The sequence below is a fragment of the Podarcis bocagei genome (genome assembly GCF_964188305.1).
Source record: "Podarcis bocagei genome assembly, chromosome: 16".
Classification (NCBI taxonomy): domain Eukaryota; kingdom Metazoa; phylum Chordata; class Lepidosauria; order Squamata; family Lacertidae; genus Podarcis; species Podarcis bocagei.
This window is the reverse complement of record NC_138142.1, coordinates 43,610,523-43,627,791: the sequence shown is the minus strand read 5'-3', so window position 1 is coordinate 43,627,791 and position 17,269 is coordinate 43,610,523. Positions and strand designations below refer to the sequence as shown.

General features: G+C 43.4%; 1 protein-coding gene across 1 annotated transcript; it reads left to right on the top strand.

Annotated features, from left to right (window-relative positions):
• Positions 1-3,369: 3,369 nt before the first annotated feature.
• LOC308575595 (vomeronasal type-2 receptor 26-like) lies at positions 3,370-4,650 on the top strand (the record flags this gene model as incomplete). Its single annotated transcript, XM_081174346.1, has 2 exons — positions 3,370-3,568; positions 3,749-4,650. The coding sequence occupies 2 exons, from the start codon at positions 3,370-3,372 to the stop codon at positions 4,648-4,650; spliced, it is 1,101 nt and encodes a 366-aa protein (XP_081030472.1).
• Between the last annotated feature and the right edge of the window lie 12,619 nt (positions 4,651-17,269).

Here is a 17,269-nt window from a genome sequence, read left to right as displayed (position 1 = left end):
CGTAATGAGAACAATACCCAAACTTGCAGAAACGAATGACGTGCCAATACAAGGAAATAGAAAAATCTGGATTATGACAGCCCAGATGGATTTCACATCATTACCCATTCAAAGAGGCTGGGACATCACATTCCTCCATGGGGCTCTATCCTTTGCAGTTCACTCTAAGGATCTTCCAGGATTCCAGAAATTTATTCAGATGAGAAACCCTACCTTGGAAAAAGAAGATGGCTTTCTCAGGGTTTTCTGGGAAGAGGCATTTAATTGTGGTTTTCCCGAACCTGCTTCAGAGAAGAAAGATGGCGAATTCTGCACTGGGGAGGAAAATCTTGAGAGCCTTCCTGGGTCTGTTTTTGAAACGAGCATGACAGCCCACAGCTACAGCATCTACAATGCAATCTATATTTTGGCACATGCTTTGCACACCATGCAGTCCACCAAATTAAATTGTAGAGCAATGGCAGGTGGAGCAAGGTGGGAATTTACAGATCAACAGCCGTGGCAGGTAATGTTGTCTTCCAGTTAATACAGATGTCTGTAATCAACTCTGGAGCTCAGCCAAAGGGGGGACATTTCTTGAATACCTCTGTCAGTAGGGGAAACTCATTGCATGTCAAGGCCCTGAGGCCCCCCCCCCAGTTGTTGAATAATAAAACACATGGACACCAGTGTTTTAGATTAATTGGTGAATTAAGGCCACAACTAACGCCTGAAAAGAGGGAAATCTTTGGAAACTGGAAACCTATAAGGCGATCCCCAGCCACGCAGCCACTTAAACGCAGCAAGTCACGCCCCCAAGTTAACTGGATTGGTTGGCGGGTGTGATGTGGCCGGGACTCTCCTATCACATGGGGGTAGTGGCTTTCCGCTTTCCTCTCATGGAGGAAATGACTATCCACTAATGGTTAGGATAACATAATGGATGAAATTCTGCCATCACATTAAAGTGGGTTCAGTTGTCAATGGAACAGCAAAATGTGGCTATAGATGGCTAGGTATAGGACATCATGCTATCACAATTTGCCCAAAGGCAGCCCTGTATCCCTGGAAAGTGATGAGCAGCTTATTTACACACCTTATCCTCCTATCTGAAGGAACGTCCTGTCTAATATTTGTGGTCCAAGTTCTATGAAATTTAGGTCAAGACGTACTGTAATTCTTAAAAAAAAACACACATCTCACCAACACAATGAACATTTCTACAACTGAAATTATCCTTCACAAAACATTTAAAATGAATATTGTGTTCCACAATGTTGCTCTTTTGTATCTGCTCATGAGCAGGGCTTTTTTCAGTCAGAACTCACTGGAACTCAGTTCTCTCCCCTCTCAGGGGGGTGCCATTGCCATTCCAAGGGAACGAGGGAGGTGTTTGTGGTGAGTTCCAGCACCTCTTTTTCCAGAAAATAGCACTGCTCATTAATTCCTTTTTCCTTTTTAGCTCCATCCAATTTTGAAGAAGAGACTCATTAAAAGCACACAGAGAAAGACACTAACAAAATCTTTTAAAGAGACCATGAACTATACCTCTTAAATGCTAAAGATAAGCACTCTATTTGTACAAATATTACTAATATTTAATCATTTTTGGCAACTTCATTAATTGTTTTTTTCCTCTTCAAACTTAGGTCCACCACTTTCTGGGAAGTGTTTCATTTAATAATAGTGTTGGGGAAGAAGTTTCCTTTGACCAAAATGCGAAATTAATAGCTGGATTGGATGTAATAAATTGGGTCACATTCCCAAATCAGTCATTTCTGAGAGTCAAAGTTGGAACAATGGACCCACAAGCTCCCCCAGAAAAGAGGTTAACCATTCATGATGATGGTATCATGTGGCCCAGCTGGTTCAACCAGGTAAGAATTTATTCAAGGTTTTCATTAGTTTTTTGCTCAGTGTCCCAAAACTGCCTCATTGCAACACATTGAATCATCAATTATCAGAATCAGACTTAATCTGTGAAGGAAATATCAGGCTGTAGCACAAATAAAAGGAAAGCTATCTTATTTCTAGGTTTATTATCTATTCAATATGGCCAAAAGTAGAAAAACTTAATCTGGCTTGGAACCCACTGGTGAAGAAAACCCCTGCAGCCAGCAGGATTGGACCCTCTACTCAGGAGCTGGTGAATGGAGAGCTCAATCCTGTTCAATTTGAAGGCACTCATGTGTCTCCCTGCTTGGAACAGGCACACATATCCAAAGTGCAGTGTGGGGCTATTTGAAAGCTCTGCTGCAAAGAGCTCTGTGCTGCTCTTTGCAGATACTGCCTGCCTTTCCTTCAGAATCAGCCCGATTCAGTTTCGGATTTAACCAAATCTGTTCCACAGCCCTAATTTGTACCCCACAATTACTCCAGGCACAGTCAATTCATTATTGAAAGCTGCTCATTGGTTTGCAGCATTATGGTAAGCATACAAAACACTTTCCCTTACATTGGCTGCTGAGCTAAATGATTAACAGTGAATGTTCACAGAAACCCCAGGTACAAACTATTATTTTTAGCACCTGGCTCCGCAAAAGTAGATTTTAAGATACATACAGGTGATGAATAAGGTAACTCTGCAAGCAAACAGCACTGCAAGAATCCATCAAAAGCAAACAATTACAGTTGCAATCAAAATTATTCAACCCCCATTGCAAATCAGGTTTATTATCAAAATTTACAGAATTTGAGCTCCTTGCAAAAGCAATTGAAATAGCTCCACTAAATGGATGCTTCAAGTGGTTTCCCTAAATTCAGCTGAAAATGCAACTTCTACTGGCTTCTTCAGTCTCACTGTTATTCACCCCCAGAATAGAATCCATCACAACAGCACAAATACAACAGGTGTTGTCTGATGCAACTAATCAAGGGCTTCGGGTGTGCTTGAGCTGGAACACATGAAATACCTGAACTCGCAAGGAGTTTGTTGAGTGTCAAATGTTGCTGTATGTGAGCCACATTTCTAAGTCAGGAGAATAATATAAGAAAGTAAGAGAAGAGATCAACGCCCTTCACAAACAAGGATACAAGTATACAAAAGATAGCAAAGGCAATGAATGTTCCTAGATAAACCATTGGAAGCATAATCTGCAAATTCAAAGTTAAAGGAACAGAGGCTAAACTACCCGGACAAGGCAGAATTTCGATAAATTTGAATGCAAGTGTATGTCAAAAATATATGAGCAATTTCTATATTCATGAGATACTGACCCAATAAGCTTTCACCTGAACATTTTCTAATTTGAGAAGATATTGCCATGCTAATCTCCAAAGACGTTTGAAAACATACCAATATGGTTTTCATAAAGGCAAAGGTACTGGAGTAATGGTAGAAGTTCCAATGCTACAATTAGAGCAAGATTTAAGATCTATTGCTTAACTGTCATGTTTACTATTAGAAGATACGTCAGTGAGATGCAAACGCCCAAACGATTTCCTTCTTTCTTTTATGAACAGGCACAACCCACTTCTCTGTGTAATGAGAATTGTCATGTAGGTTATAGAAAGAACAAGAAGGAAGGAAAGCCATTCTGCTGCTACGATTGCCTTCCGTGTCCAGAAGGGAAGATCTCAAACAAGGAGGGTAAGGAATACATCACACACTTTAATTTTACCTGTGCATCAGAAGCTCCTTTCTCTAGTGGGAAAACAGTATGGAAGTAGCACATATATATTCTAGCATCTCTTAGATGCACTGTGCCAATTTCGGGACAGAAGACCTTTTTGTTTCATTGAGATTTCTTTATTTGTTTTTCATTTTCAGACATGGACGACTGTTTTGAATGCCCTGGAGATCAATATGCAAACAATGAACAGGATGGCTGCCTCCCCAAAGACAAACAATTCTTGTCTTATGGAGAACCATTGGGGATCAGTTTGGCCACGTTGGCCCTCTTCTTTTCCTTCATCACAGCTTTGGTGCTTCAAATATTCACAAAGCACAGAGATACTCCCATAGTTAAAGCCAACAACCGCAACCTCACTTATATTCTCCTCCTTTTCCTCCTGCTCTCCTTCCTTTGTGCTCTGCTCTTCATTGGCCAGCCTGAGGAAGTCACCTGCCTCCTTCGACAAACTGCTTTTGGCATGATCTTCTCAGTTGCCATTTCGTGCATATTGTCCAAAACCGCCATTGTGGTTCTGGCTTTCATGGCTACCAAGCCAGGCTCCAAAATGAGGAAGTGGCTGGGGAAACCATTGGCCAGCTCCATTGTTCTTTCCTGCTCCCTTATTCAAGCCACAATCTGTAGCATATGGCTGGCATCTTCTCCTCCTTTCCCAGACGTTGACCTGCACTCAATGACTGAAGAAATAATACTAGAATGTAATGAAGGCTCCACTGTCATGTTTTATTGTGTCCTGGGATTCATGGGTTGGCTGGCCATTGTGAGCTTCACGGTGGCTTTCCTAGCTAGAAAGTTGCCTGACAGTTTCAATGAAGCCAAATTCATCACCTTCAGCATGTTGGTCTTTTGCAGTGTGTGGTTGTCCTTTGTTCCAACCTACCTGAGCACCAAGGGCAAATACATGGTGGCTGTGGAGATCTTCTCCATCTTGGCCTCCAGTTGTGGGTTACTGGGCTGCATCTTTTCCCCCAAATGCTATGTTATTTTACTGAGGCCTGAGCTGAACAGCAGGGAGCAGCTAATAAGAAGACAGTTTTAAATAATCCAGAAGTCTGAATCATGCTCGCAATTCTGGGTGTCTGTTATTGCTATTTTAATTACATGTATGTAATTAGAAATCTGGGATAATAATAATAATAATAATAATAATAATAATAATAATAATAATAATAATTTATACCCCGCCCATCTGGCTGGGCTTCCCCAACCACTCTTGGCGGCTTCCAAAAGAATATTAAAATACTGTGATACATCAAACATTAAAAGCTTCCCTAAACAGGGCTGCCTTCAGATATCTTCTAAAAGTCTGGTAGTTGTTGTTCGCTTTGACATCTCCACAGGGAGGGTGCCACTACTGAGAAGGCCCTCTGCCTGGTTCCCTGTAACATGGCTTCTCACAGTGAGGGAACCGCCAGAAGGCCCTTGGTGCTGGACCTCAGTGTCCGGGTAGAACGATGGGGGTGGATACGCGCCTTCAGGTATACTGGACCGAGGCCATTTAGGGCTTTAAAGGTTAGCACCAACACTTTGAATTGTGCTCGGAAACATACTGGGAGCCAATGTAGGTCTTTCAAGACCGGTGTTATGTGGTCTCGGCAGCCACTCCCAGTCACCAGTCTGGCTGCTGCATTCTGGATTAGTTGTAGTTTCCAGGTCACCTTCAAAGGCAGCCCCACATAGAGCACATTGCAGTAGTTCAAGTACTCATATCCCTAGAAATTAAAGAATCAACAAGTAAACAAATAATAAAAGAATTAACAAGTAAACAATAAAAAAGATTTGGAGCAACCCCAAAGAGCTCCTTTGGGAGAAATTGTGAGGACACAATTATGGCAGTGGTGAATTGATTACTGATTCTGTGTCAATGCTTTTGAGCACAACTGGCCAGGACATGACCCTGTCTGCAACATAAGGGGTTCGGTCAGTCAACCAGCTACCAATCTACCTAACAGTTCCCTCATTCAACCCACATTTTCCCAGTTTCTTCACAAGCTTTACTGAAATCAAGGTACACTCTGGCCACAGCACAACACTAACCATTTCTGCCTTTTGTAAGGAAATGTAACACTCTGTATTGCGCCTGCAACTGGAATCTGTATTATTTTAACTATTTCCTCCCTCCCCTTAACTGGTGTACAAAGTAGCATCCTTGGGGTCTAAAATGCTGAAAATCATGTCTTCATTGGTGACACATGTACAGCTAGGGGAAATGTGATTGAGCAAGAGTTTTGGGGAAACTAGGAAGCTCCCTTCAGGCCACCAGTTTGCAGCTGGACTGCTTGCTTGCCTGGGGCATTCGAAATTATAAGAGCACTACTCAATAATAAATATGCATTATTATTTTGATCTTACTAGAAGTCACAGAGCTCATTGCTCTAAGGAGATAACTTTGGAACCAGTAATTATCTCAAATTGCTGGGTTTTATTATCCATCTTGCAAAATCCAATGTACATTTTATCAGGCCATGAACACAATCAATGTCAGAGTGTGAAAGTGTATATAAAAATAAATCCTGTGTCATTTAGAGTCCCGATGAAAAATTCTAAACATGCAAGTCTTCATGGATCCGATCTTTGGCTTTTCCCCTTTATCAAAATAACCCAAATCATTAACTGAAAGTTCTTGCAATGCAGTTTATGGTGCATTAGATAAAAATATGACTTTCAGCACCCCCGTTGGCCCCAAGATGGTAGGAACATTTCTGCTGCAGATCCTTCTCTTCCTGTGGCTACAGTTGCCTCCAGCTGAGAGCAAGGAACACTCTGCTAGATGCACCATGATGGAGCCTTTCCAGCTTCCATACCAGAATTACCAGAGAGGGGACCTAGTCATTGGAGGAATTGCTAATTATTTTGGCTTTGTATTTGAAGAAAAAGATTTCAATGAGCACCCAAACGCAAAGCTTATAGATGAACTTTTGTAAGTAAAAAAACATATCCTTTATAGTGTACTCTTGGTGAGCTCACGTATGCTGCAATTACACCAAACATACAATGGCATCCTCAGAACAATTTTCCATGTGGCTTTCTTCAAGTAGGAATGTTAAACATCTATTTTCTTCTCTTTACATTGTGATCTGGTCACCTTCTTTGTTGCTTGATTCCACTTCATGATGCCTCTATCTTCTGCCTGTTCTGCTTTCTCATCATCTGATCCCATGGCTCTCACCACTTTCTCCCAACTTCATCCTCATCCTCCCTCTGTGTTTCCTTTCACACCATTAACGTCTGGTTTTCCTTTGCAGCAAACCTTGATCCTCACATTCACAGTCATTTAATCTGACCATCACAGAAGCTGTGACACCTGAATATCATAGATTTTGGGTTATATTCTCTGCTTTGCAATGTAAACCATATTGGGTAATAAAAACAGCAGTTGCAAACTTGGTTTTGCAAAACAAAGTATTGAAAGTGAGTTATATGTAGAGTAGACCCATTGAAATTAATACATCTAAGTTAGTCTGATCTATTAATCCTAAGGGGCCTTCTCTGAGTATGATTAGCATTGGCTAAAGTATTTGTTGTACAGCCATAATTTTATCTGAAGGAGGGAAATGTGGAAACTCAATTACTGTGAAAGAATATATCCTGTTCCATCCAATGTGCTCTGGTTTCTACTCCCCACCTACACCAAGCACTAACTATCTGAGAGGCACCAGTCAGAATTTCTGACTTGGCAACTTCTCATCCAGTGAGGGTCCGTTGGTTGCCTAAAGGAAATAAGGAATTAAGAGAAGGATGTGGCAACCATGTCCCCCTTCGCAAAATTAACATAGTAGGAATGGCTGTTTGTTTTAGCCACCTGTGAAGACCCATAATTTTTTAGGCACCAGTGGTACACCTGCAGATCAGAGATTAATTTACTTATGTGTATTTCAGGATATGAATGTTATGCACAAAATTAAACGTTTTTTAGATGCAATGTTCTTAAAGCTGACTGAATACTGTCAAGAGACACAATGCATATATGTTTAATATTTTGAGATTTGCCAGAGACAACCAGGAAGTTACCAATTTGCATAACAGGGAGAGGAGGAGAATACCTCTGACACATAGTATAACTCTTTTTTAGTGAAGTACTGAAGTACTACCAGAATACCCTCTCCCTGGTGTTTGCTGTGAAAGAGATAAACGAGAGCCCTAATATCATACCGAATATGACCTTTGGGTTCCACGTCTATGACAGCTACATCAATGCAAGGATGACTTATCAGAACACCCTGAAACTTCTGTCCATCACAGAAAGGATTGTCCCCAACTTCATATGTGACAAGAAAAAAGAAAAGGTAGCTGTTATTGGGGGACTTGACTCTGACATCTCCCTCCACATGGCTACTGTCTTAGGCATCTACAAGATTCCACAGGTATAGTAAGTGTGGGGGCTGTGAAGCTCTTCTGCCTCTGATACAATAATTATATTCTGGGTTCTCAATACTTTCTTTTGCTTTGGTTCATTCTTATGATAAAGTGAAATAAAAAAACTGATAAAAAACATCTGGGGGAGTTTTGCAGTAGTGGCTGAAGGAGAGGGGCTTTGGTGCTTGCCTGACTTTGTTTCCCATGTGTCACTGGGAAGCAGCAGGGAGGTTGGAACTGGGCAAATGCAGCAGCAGCAGGAGTCTTCCTCCTGCTCCCAGAAAACTGCACAAGGCCAGCTACAAGAGGGCAGAGAAACTTGCTCCTCCTCCCCACCAACAGCACCTGGTGATATGTGTAATGTTCTTGTGAGATCAACATGCATCCATAAATGGAGTTGAGAAATTCACATGGATTTGTTCTTCAAGCAGATACTTGGGATGAACCACAACCGTTTGTTCTAACTCTCCAATTCTTGTGGGGTTGATTTCTTCCTCCAGATTGCTTACTGCGTATTAGCTCCAGGGAGAAGCCCGGAGTTGCAGCCCCAGACCTTCTACCGAACGGTGCCCAATGAGAAATATCAATATGCAGGGATTGTCATGCTACTTCTACATTTCCAGTGGACATGGGTAGGAATTGTGGCATCCGATGATGAAAATGGAGAGACCTTTATGCAAAGCTTAGTGCCAATGCTTTCTCAGCATGGTGTCTGTACAGCTTTCAGTGAAAAACTACCAGCTGTATCTCAGGGCATAGTTGATATCAGTTTCTTGGAACTCATTCGGGCCAAGTCCTCATTCCTGATGGCCTCAGAAGTTAACATATTAGTTCTGTGTGCAGAACCTGAGACCATTACTGTTGTGAAATGGATGCAATATTTCTTTTCATTAGCTGAAGATGTTGCAGAGAAGTCTACAGGCACCGTGTGGATTTTGACAGCCCAGTGGGCTTTCTCTTCAGAAACAATGCAAAGGTATTACGATATACAAGTCTTTGATGGTGCCTTGTCTTTTGCAATTCACACAGAGAAAGTCCAGGGATTTAAAGAATTCCTTCAGACCCTGAACCCCAACTCTCCAAATGGAGATGGGTTCCTCCAGACTTTTTGGCAACGGGCATTCAACTGTTTATTTTCTGCTTCCAATGAGAGCAAGGAAAACACAAAGACCTGCACTGGCCATGAGAGTCTGGAGAGCCTTCCTGGGCATATCTTTGAAATGACCATGACTGGCCAAAGTTACAGTATCTATAATGCAGTTTATGCCATTGCACATACTTTACATCAGATGCACTCATCCAGGCCGAAAAGCAGAATGATGCCAGGCAGAGGTGGGCTCGATCCTCCAAAATTGCAACCTTGGCAGGTAAGATTTCCTGTTCAGAACAAAGATTGCTTGGGGCTAATTTAATGGGGGATGTCACACAGTCCATAGGATGAATACACACAAACACAGAGACATAATTTACACACACAACCTCTTACAGCTTTTACCTTTCCTCTACATCAATCCCCACATTCTTTTCAATCCTTAACTGTTTTCCCTTTCCTTCAAGCTGAAGGAGCCACAATCAAGATAGGACCTGTATTTCCCTTCCATTTGCAGGAGTAGTTGAAGGAGTTCTGGCACTCTGTGCCCTTTCCCTGCCTCTCTAGGAACATGGGCTGTCAAGACATGTGGAAGCATCTCTTGGATGGGGAAAAGTAAATAAACAAGCAAGCAAACAAAAGAAGGAGAGCAGGGAAAACCCACCATGAGCTTCTCTCCATTTCTTTGTCCCCTTCTCCCTGTGCACCCACCTTGCAGGAGGGGCAGTTCCAGGGCTTCCTGACATGGCACCTGTCAGGGGCTCAGGAGCAGAGGCACAGGGGAGAGAGGAAATGGAGAGCGAAGGGGAAGAATCTGAGGGGAGCGTAGGGGAGTATGGCAGTGACCCGAGAGATTCCATGAGCTTCTCCAGCGAATCAGAAGATTCCCAGAAGGAGGCGCCGATGGTCAGGGCAAGGGGGGTCCCAGGGGGGACACACCAGAAACAAGGGGCCACTGGGGACTCCCAAAGCAGCAGTGGGAGATCAGGACCAGCTTCCCCACCAGAGCGTAGTGGGGGGGAAGAGTCCCATGGGGCAGGGCCAGCGTCTCCTTCAGCAGGGGGAGAAGATGAGTCAGGGCTGACCACGCCTCCATCGGAGAGTGGGGGAACGGAGGGGAGGTCAGGTCCAGCTAGCCTCCCCGAAGGGGGAAGTAGTGACAGGAGCAGTGTAACGGTCAGGAGGAAGGTTGCCGGCTGGCCGCGCGTGCCAAGTTCAAATGTACAGGCGCGCGGGACAGCAGAAAACCCGGATTGGGAACCAGGTCCTAAAGCCCGCCGGAGGCAGGGGGAAGACTCAGGGGACTCAGCGTCAGAAGAGTCTAGGAAGGGCAAGACCCCAGCTGACAGGCGGAGCCAGAGGAGGAAAGAGCAAAGGAAGAGGTGGAGCAAGGCTAGAGTCTTAAACTGGTGTCTGGGGGGAGGAGATTCAGACGGAGCTTCGGCGGTCTAGAGTTTCAGACGTAGAGCTGCACGCTGTGGCTGTGAAAGCAAAACTGAACTTCAATAAAGACTTTTGTATACAACAACGAACCGGCGTTGGTCCTTTGTGAGCTGGGACCTAGTGCAGCTCTGACAGCACCATTTTGCCTTTGCACACAGACCCCAGAGCTGAACCGTCACACAAGTGGCAGGCCACCTGTACTTGCTAGAAATACTTCAAATTTTGTAGGCTGCACAGTTTTTGACAACTTACCAATGTGTGAAATATATTGATAGATATTTCTCCTTTGTAAAATCCACAAAAGCTCTCCTTTTTTAAACTTTGCCTTTGTTTTCTTCTGTCTAGCTGCACTCGTTCTTGAGGAGTATCTCCTTCAACAACAGTGCTGGTGACTTAGTGTCCTTTGATGAGAATGGGGAGTTAGCAGGTGGATTTGATATTATTAACTGGGTTACTTTTCCAAACCAAACCTTCTCCAGAGTGAAAGTAGGAAAGATAGTTCCACAAGATTCACAAAATGTAGACTTCAGCATGGATGAGGAAGCCATCACATGGCACAGATCTTTTAATCAGGTGGGACCATTGGATTTTTAAAAATGAGGTATTGTTATAAAGAATACAAATAATAAGGTTACTGTAGACATTCTTTATCATTTCTAAGCAAATTGTTGACGTATAACCCTTGTCTAGCACGTTATTTTCCCTCATATATGAGATGAGAAGTCTATCTTTTCTCCTTTAGTGTTCTGGTTTAAAAGTACATAATGTAATGTTGTTGTTGTTTAGTCGTTTAGTCGTGTCTGACTCTTTGTGACCCCATGGACCTTAGCACACTAGGCACTTCTGTCCTCCACTGCCTGCCGCAGTTTGATCAAACTCATGCTAGTAGCTTCAAGAACACCATCCAACCATCTCATCCTCTGTTGTCCCCTTCTCCTTGTGCCCTCCATCTTTCCCAACACCAGGGTCTTTTCCAGGGAGTCTTCTCTTCTCCTGAGGTGGCCACATCCCTGATATATAGGAATTCAGTATACCATTTTAATGCTTTGCGCATGAATGTAGGAGTAAATCATGCTGACCCAAGTGAGATTTACATCTCAGAAGACAAGAGAAGGCTAAGTTACCCATTTATTTTGAAAGAAGATTTATTCTCTTGTGGTGCTTCTCTGAAGCTAATGTATGTGCTTCCTATTTTGCTTTCTTTGTCAACTCCCTGTATTTCAAGGTCTGTTTATTTCCCTGGCCTTTCTCCATCATCCATCTTTATGAAGATTAAAAATTCAATATTCCTTCAGTTTGTTTATTTATACAACACACCTTTCTGGAATAATGTTAATCAGTCAGCTGATCTCTTCTCTTTGGTTAAAACTGTGTTGTTCACAAGGCACAAGAGAGCTACATTTTCTCCTCTTTTTATGGCTAGGTGCTGCCCCTTGCCTTGTGTAATGATCGCTGCCAGCCAGGTGACAGCAGGAAAAAGAAGGAGGGGTTGCCATTTTGTTGCTATGATTGTGCTTCGTGTCCACATGGGATGATTTCAAATCAAACGGGTAGGAGACATCATCTGCTATTTTGCATAATGCTTCCTAATATCTATTTCAACTCTTTCCCTATATTAGCAGTTCAGTACTCCTAAAGAGAAGAGCAGCTGCACTGATATCTGTAAGAAAAAAAGAGATAGTTGGGGAAACCAGATCCAGAACTTTTACAAAGGAGATCTCTGGAAATAGTTGTGGAATATGTCTGCTGTTATCTGCCTCTTCCCACATGCTAAATTGATAGGAATGGATAGTTTTAGGTGTGTGAGCCAGAAAAAAGCATGAAATGATCTCCTTACCCAGAACTGTCCTCAGCCCAGCCTCTGAGCCCAAAGTGGCTGTTCTCAAGACGCCTCCATCACCATGAAGATTTCTCTGGGTGTGACCAACTCAACTAAGGGCACAACCAAAGGCCATGTTTCTGATCACTAACTCCAGATGAAGGACAGAGTAGATGAAAAACCCATGCACCTTAGGCCCATAAAACATAGAGCCTATTGTGGATTATGCATAATGGCATGAGATTGTACAAACTGGTTTTAATATTCACTTATCTCTGATACTTTTTTCCAACTAATTAACGTCTTATTTGTTGGAACTCATATATCACTCATTTCCTTTTCATTTTCTTCAGATATGGATGATTGTTTCCAATGCCAAGATGACCAATTTCCAAACAAGGACAGAGATCAATGCATCCCCAAACGCCAACATTTTCTTTCCTACGCAGAACCTTTAGGGCTCGTTTTAGCTTCCTTAGCTCTGGTCTTTTCTCTGGTCACAGCTTGGATACTTGGCGTCTTCTCTAGGAATGGGGACACTCCCATTGTCAAAGCCAACAACCGGGACCTCACCTACACTCTGCTTACTTCCCTCTTGCTCTGCTTCCTCTGCTCCTTGCTCTTCATTGGCCAGCCTCACCCAGTGAGCTGCTCTTTGCGACAAGCTGCTTTTGGCATCATCTTCTCCATTGCTGTGTCTTGGCCAAAACCATCACGGTGGTTCTGGCTTTCATGGCCACCAAACCAGGATCCAGGGTGAGGAAATGGGTGGGGAAATCTCTCACAAACTCTGTGCTTCTTGGTTGCTGTTCCGTTCAAACCAGCATTTGTGCTGCTTGGCTCTGTACGGCTCCTCCATTCCCAGATGTGGACATGGACTCTCTGGTGGAGGAAATCATTGTGGAATGCAACGAAGGTTCTGTCGCGATGTTTTATTCTGTCCTGGGTTATCTGGGATTCCTGGCCATGGTCAGCTTCACTATGGCTTTCCTGGCCAAGAGGTTGCCGGACAGTTTCAACGAAGCCAAGTTCATCACCTTCAGCATGTTGGTGTTCTGCAGCGTTTGGCTGTCCTTTGTTCCCTCTTATCTGAGCACCAAAGGAAAGCAGATGGTGGCTGTGGAGGTCTTTTGCATCTTGGCCTCCAGCGCAGGTTTGCTGGGTTGTATCTTTGCCCCCAAATTGTACATCATTCTTCTGAGGCCTGACTTGAACAGCAAAGACCACTTGATTCTGAGGAGCAAATAGGAATCACCTTGTCTTGATGCTTTTAATTTTTGCTGGCAATTATTGAATGAAAACCAGAGAAAGTAATTCCTTGTATTTCTCAACACTCATCCTTTTCATTCCTAGAAATAGCCTACAACCTACATCTGTAATCAATAAAGCTGAGACCAGTTTTTAACCCCATAAAGTTGTTCTGTCACTTTGTTATCCTGTCAATACACTGATATTCCATTCGTAGGGTGCTAAAAGTATATCCCTTCATGGGGATTCATCATTGGTGGGAAACACGTAACTTCTGCCAAGGCTATATTTTATATATTTAGGTAAAAGCTATATTGTATTTATTTATATGTAATCAGGAAAGGCTGCTGATCTCATGGTGTATTGTAGCTGTAAAAGCCTGTATAACATGGCAGAACATTATGGACAATTAAGAGGTGGCATTTTTAATCCTTTCCATCATCATCCACCTGTAGATACACGTCCACCTGGCTTCACAAGTTGTCACATTTCCAAGTGGGGCTTCAAAACAATTGAATGACATTTGTTACCTACTGATCCTCCTCTGCCTACAAATGAGACCAAGATTCTCTGAGTTTATCTTCTCCACATAGAACAGATACAGAATGGCTGGACTGAAGAGCATTTCAGCTGTCAGGAGAACCTACAAAACCCCGTGCAAAGGGCTTTACAAGTGCTGATGAAGTTCTGATAGTTCAGGCTTGCAAAGCTGTGTTCATGAAGCCATGGAAACCCCAACAACCAGCTCTTGGGGGCCTTGCATAGCTCCATATGTAGCACTGTGAGGCCCCAAAGATCAGCTGATTGCAGGGGCTTGCAGAACACCATGTTTGCTGAGTTTCAGCCCCAAGGACCAGCTGATCATTCATGTGGGGGAAATGGGTTCTCTGGTGTCTCTGTGATATCGGATGATGGAGAGTTTTGCTGCCCCATCCCCATGTCACCTATGGCCCACGGGGGATGTGGGAGATGAGGATCCAGGTCACCTCTCAGATCAAGTGCCCCATAAGATCACAAGATCAACCATGTTGTTTACAATAAAGCTTTAGCCAGGCATCGGCAAACTTGGCCCTCCAGATGTTTTGGGACTACAACTCCTATCATCCCTAGCTAACAGGACCAGTGGTCAGGGATGATGGGAGTTGTAGTCCCAAAACATCTGGAGGGCTGAGTTTGCCTATGCCTGGCTTTAGGCCTCAAAAGTTGGTGGAGGTTGATTTAGTTAAATAACCACAACCTACAATTTTTAGAATTGTAGAATTAAGAATATTCGCGATACAAAGAATACTATAGCATTTCCCCTTTGGACATAAATTGTTCAAAATTGATTGCTATGGTAGTGTTTCAAGCATTCTAAAGTTCATAGACAAAGATTCTAAATCACTGAATTCACAGATTTTTAAATCTAAACTTCATTATTGCATATTTATTACATTTATATAGCATTTATATACTATGGTTCTCCTTCTCCCAATTTCATCTTCACAACAACCCTGTGAGGTAGGTTAGGCTAAGAGGCCTAAGGTCACCCAGTGAGCTTCTTGCCTGAGTGAGGATTCGAACCCTGGTCTCCCATGTCCAACGCTCTAACCATTACATCACACACTGGTTCTCTGCTGAAAATTATGGTTTGTCCATATGGTGTTATTTAATGTAATAAGAATTTTGGTTGATGAAATATATAATGGACTTGATTTTAAGGTTGTGCAAAGTTGTCAGGAGTGTGTGCAGGAGCCAGGCCCTGTGACTGGTAGGGCCTCACAGGACTGGGGCCTTCCTGAGTTTGGCCTGGAAGGGCAAGGTGCGGCCGCACAGGTGAGGCTTGACAGAAGACTCGTAGCACCTGGTGGCAAGGGCTGGGAGGGGTATATAAGACCAGCAGATCCCTCTGGCTCTTTGCCACAGCAACACACTACCCACCTAGCTGTGCTTCGGCTCCCTGACTCCTGGTTTCCTGACCCTTGGACTCTTGGCTTCCTGACTCCTGGACTGCTTCCCAACCTCTACCCCAGTCCCGACGTAACAAGTCGGGACTCCGACTGCCTGTAACCCGGACCGTGACACCAGTTCTCAGGTGCTGAGGATCTGAAAAGTTGTCCATGATTGCTCAGCAAGTTCTTCATCCTGATTCATCTAGAGCTCATCCTGGATAATTTAAAGTAGATTAATTTATTCTGGTGTAAATAAAATAAACTAAACAAATAAGGTCCATTAGTGCTCTGGGGGTGAGGCGAACATGGCAGGGCAACATGGGTTTCTGGGGTTTTTCCTGTTGTCATTCTGTCTCTCACAGCTACAATAAACCTACCACTAAAATTATGGACTGGTCATTTCTTCATCAGGGGGCAAATGGGCAAATTTAGCAGGGGATCAAATATTTTCCCTGCCCCCACTGTATATATAATATACATATATGCAGGGGATTGTTTCTAGGAAAAAAAGGTGCTGGAACTTGTTGACTTTTTTTTAAGAGGATCAATGAACCCAAGTTGTTGAGCTCTATTTGAGGAGAACTTATCTTCTTCACCTGATTGCCTTCCACCTCCGCTCCGCCGCCCCAATTGCTGTGCTGCCCACTGACTCCGCCACACAGCCCTGACTGCCATGCTATCCTCCTCCTCCATCCCGCAGCCCTGAGCGTCATGCTTGGGAATGGCACTGCAATGCTACAGAGGTGCCAGAACTCACCAAAGAGATGCTGGAACTCAGTTTCGGTGAGTTCCGGCTGAACAAAAGCCCTATATATATGCAGAATGAAGAAATGGACACAATAAATTTCATGGCAATGTTTATTCATATAGTTTATTTTCTCTAGGATATATTATTTACTCTCAGTTATTCAACTTGGCCCCAGCACAACGATGTAGCATTTAGAGGGAAAAATGCAACCCAGCAGCCACAGTGTGAGAATTTGATAGACATGACATCTACAGCATGAAGAGGTGGACATATGCCTTCATTTTATTTTCCTTACTAGTTGCTCCCTGTTGTTCAGCTCAGGTCGCAGAAGAATGATGTAGCACTTAGGGGAAAAAATGCAGGCCAGTAACCCAAAACTGGAGGACAAGATGGAGAAGATCTCCACAGCCACCATGTATTTCCCTTTGGTGCTCAGGTAGGTTGGAACAAAGGATAACCAAACACTGCAAAACACCAACATGCTGAAAGTGATAAATTTGGCTTCATTGAAACTGTCAGGGAGTTTCCTGGCAAGGAAAGCCACCACGAGGCTGATAATGGCTAGGAAACCCATATAGCCCAAGAGCAAATAAAACATGGTAGTGGAACCTTCATTACATTCCAGTATAATCTCATTCACTGAGCGCATGTCTGTGTCTGGGAATGGAGGGAAAGTACTTAGCCAAAGAGTACATATGTCAACTTGAAGAAAGGAACAAGAAAGGATGATGGAATTTGTCAATCTTCTCCCCACCCATTTTCTTATTGTAGAACCTGGCTTGGTTGCCATAAACGCCATCACCACCATGATGGTTTTTGCTAAAATGCTGGAAAGGGCCACAGAGAATATGGCACCAAACGCTGTTTGTCGGAGGAGGCAGATCGCTTTCCCAGGCTTTCCAATAAAGAGTAAGGAGCTGAGGAAGCAAAGGAGGAGGGAGATGAGGAGGATGTAGGTGAGTGTCCGGTTGTTGGCTTTAACGATTGGAGTCTCCCTGTGCTTGATAAAAATCCCAAGAACTA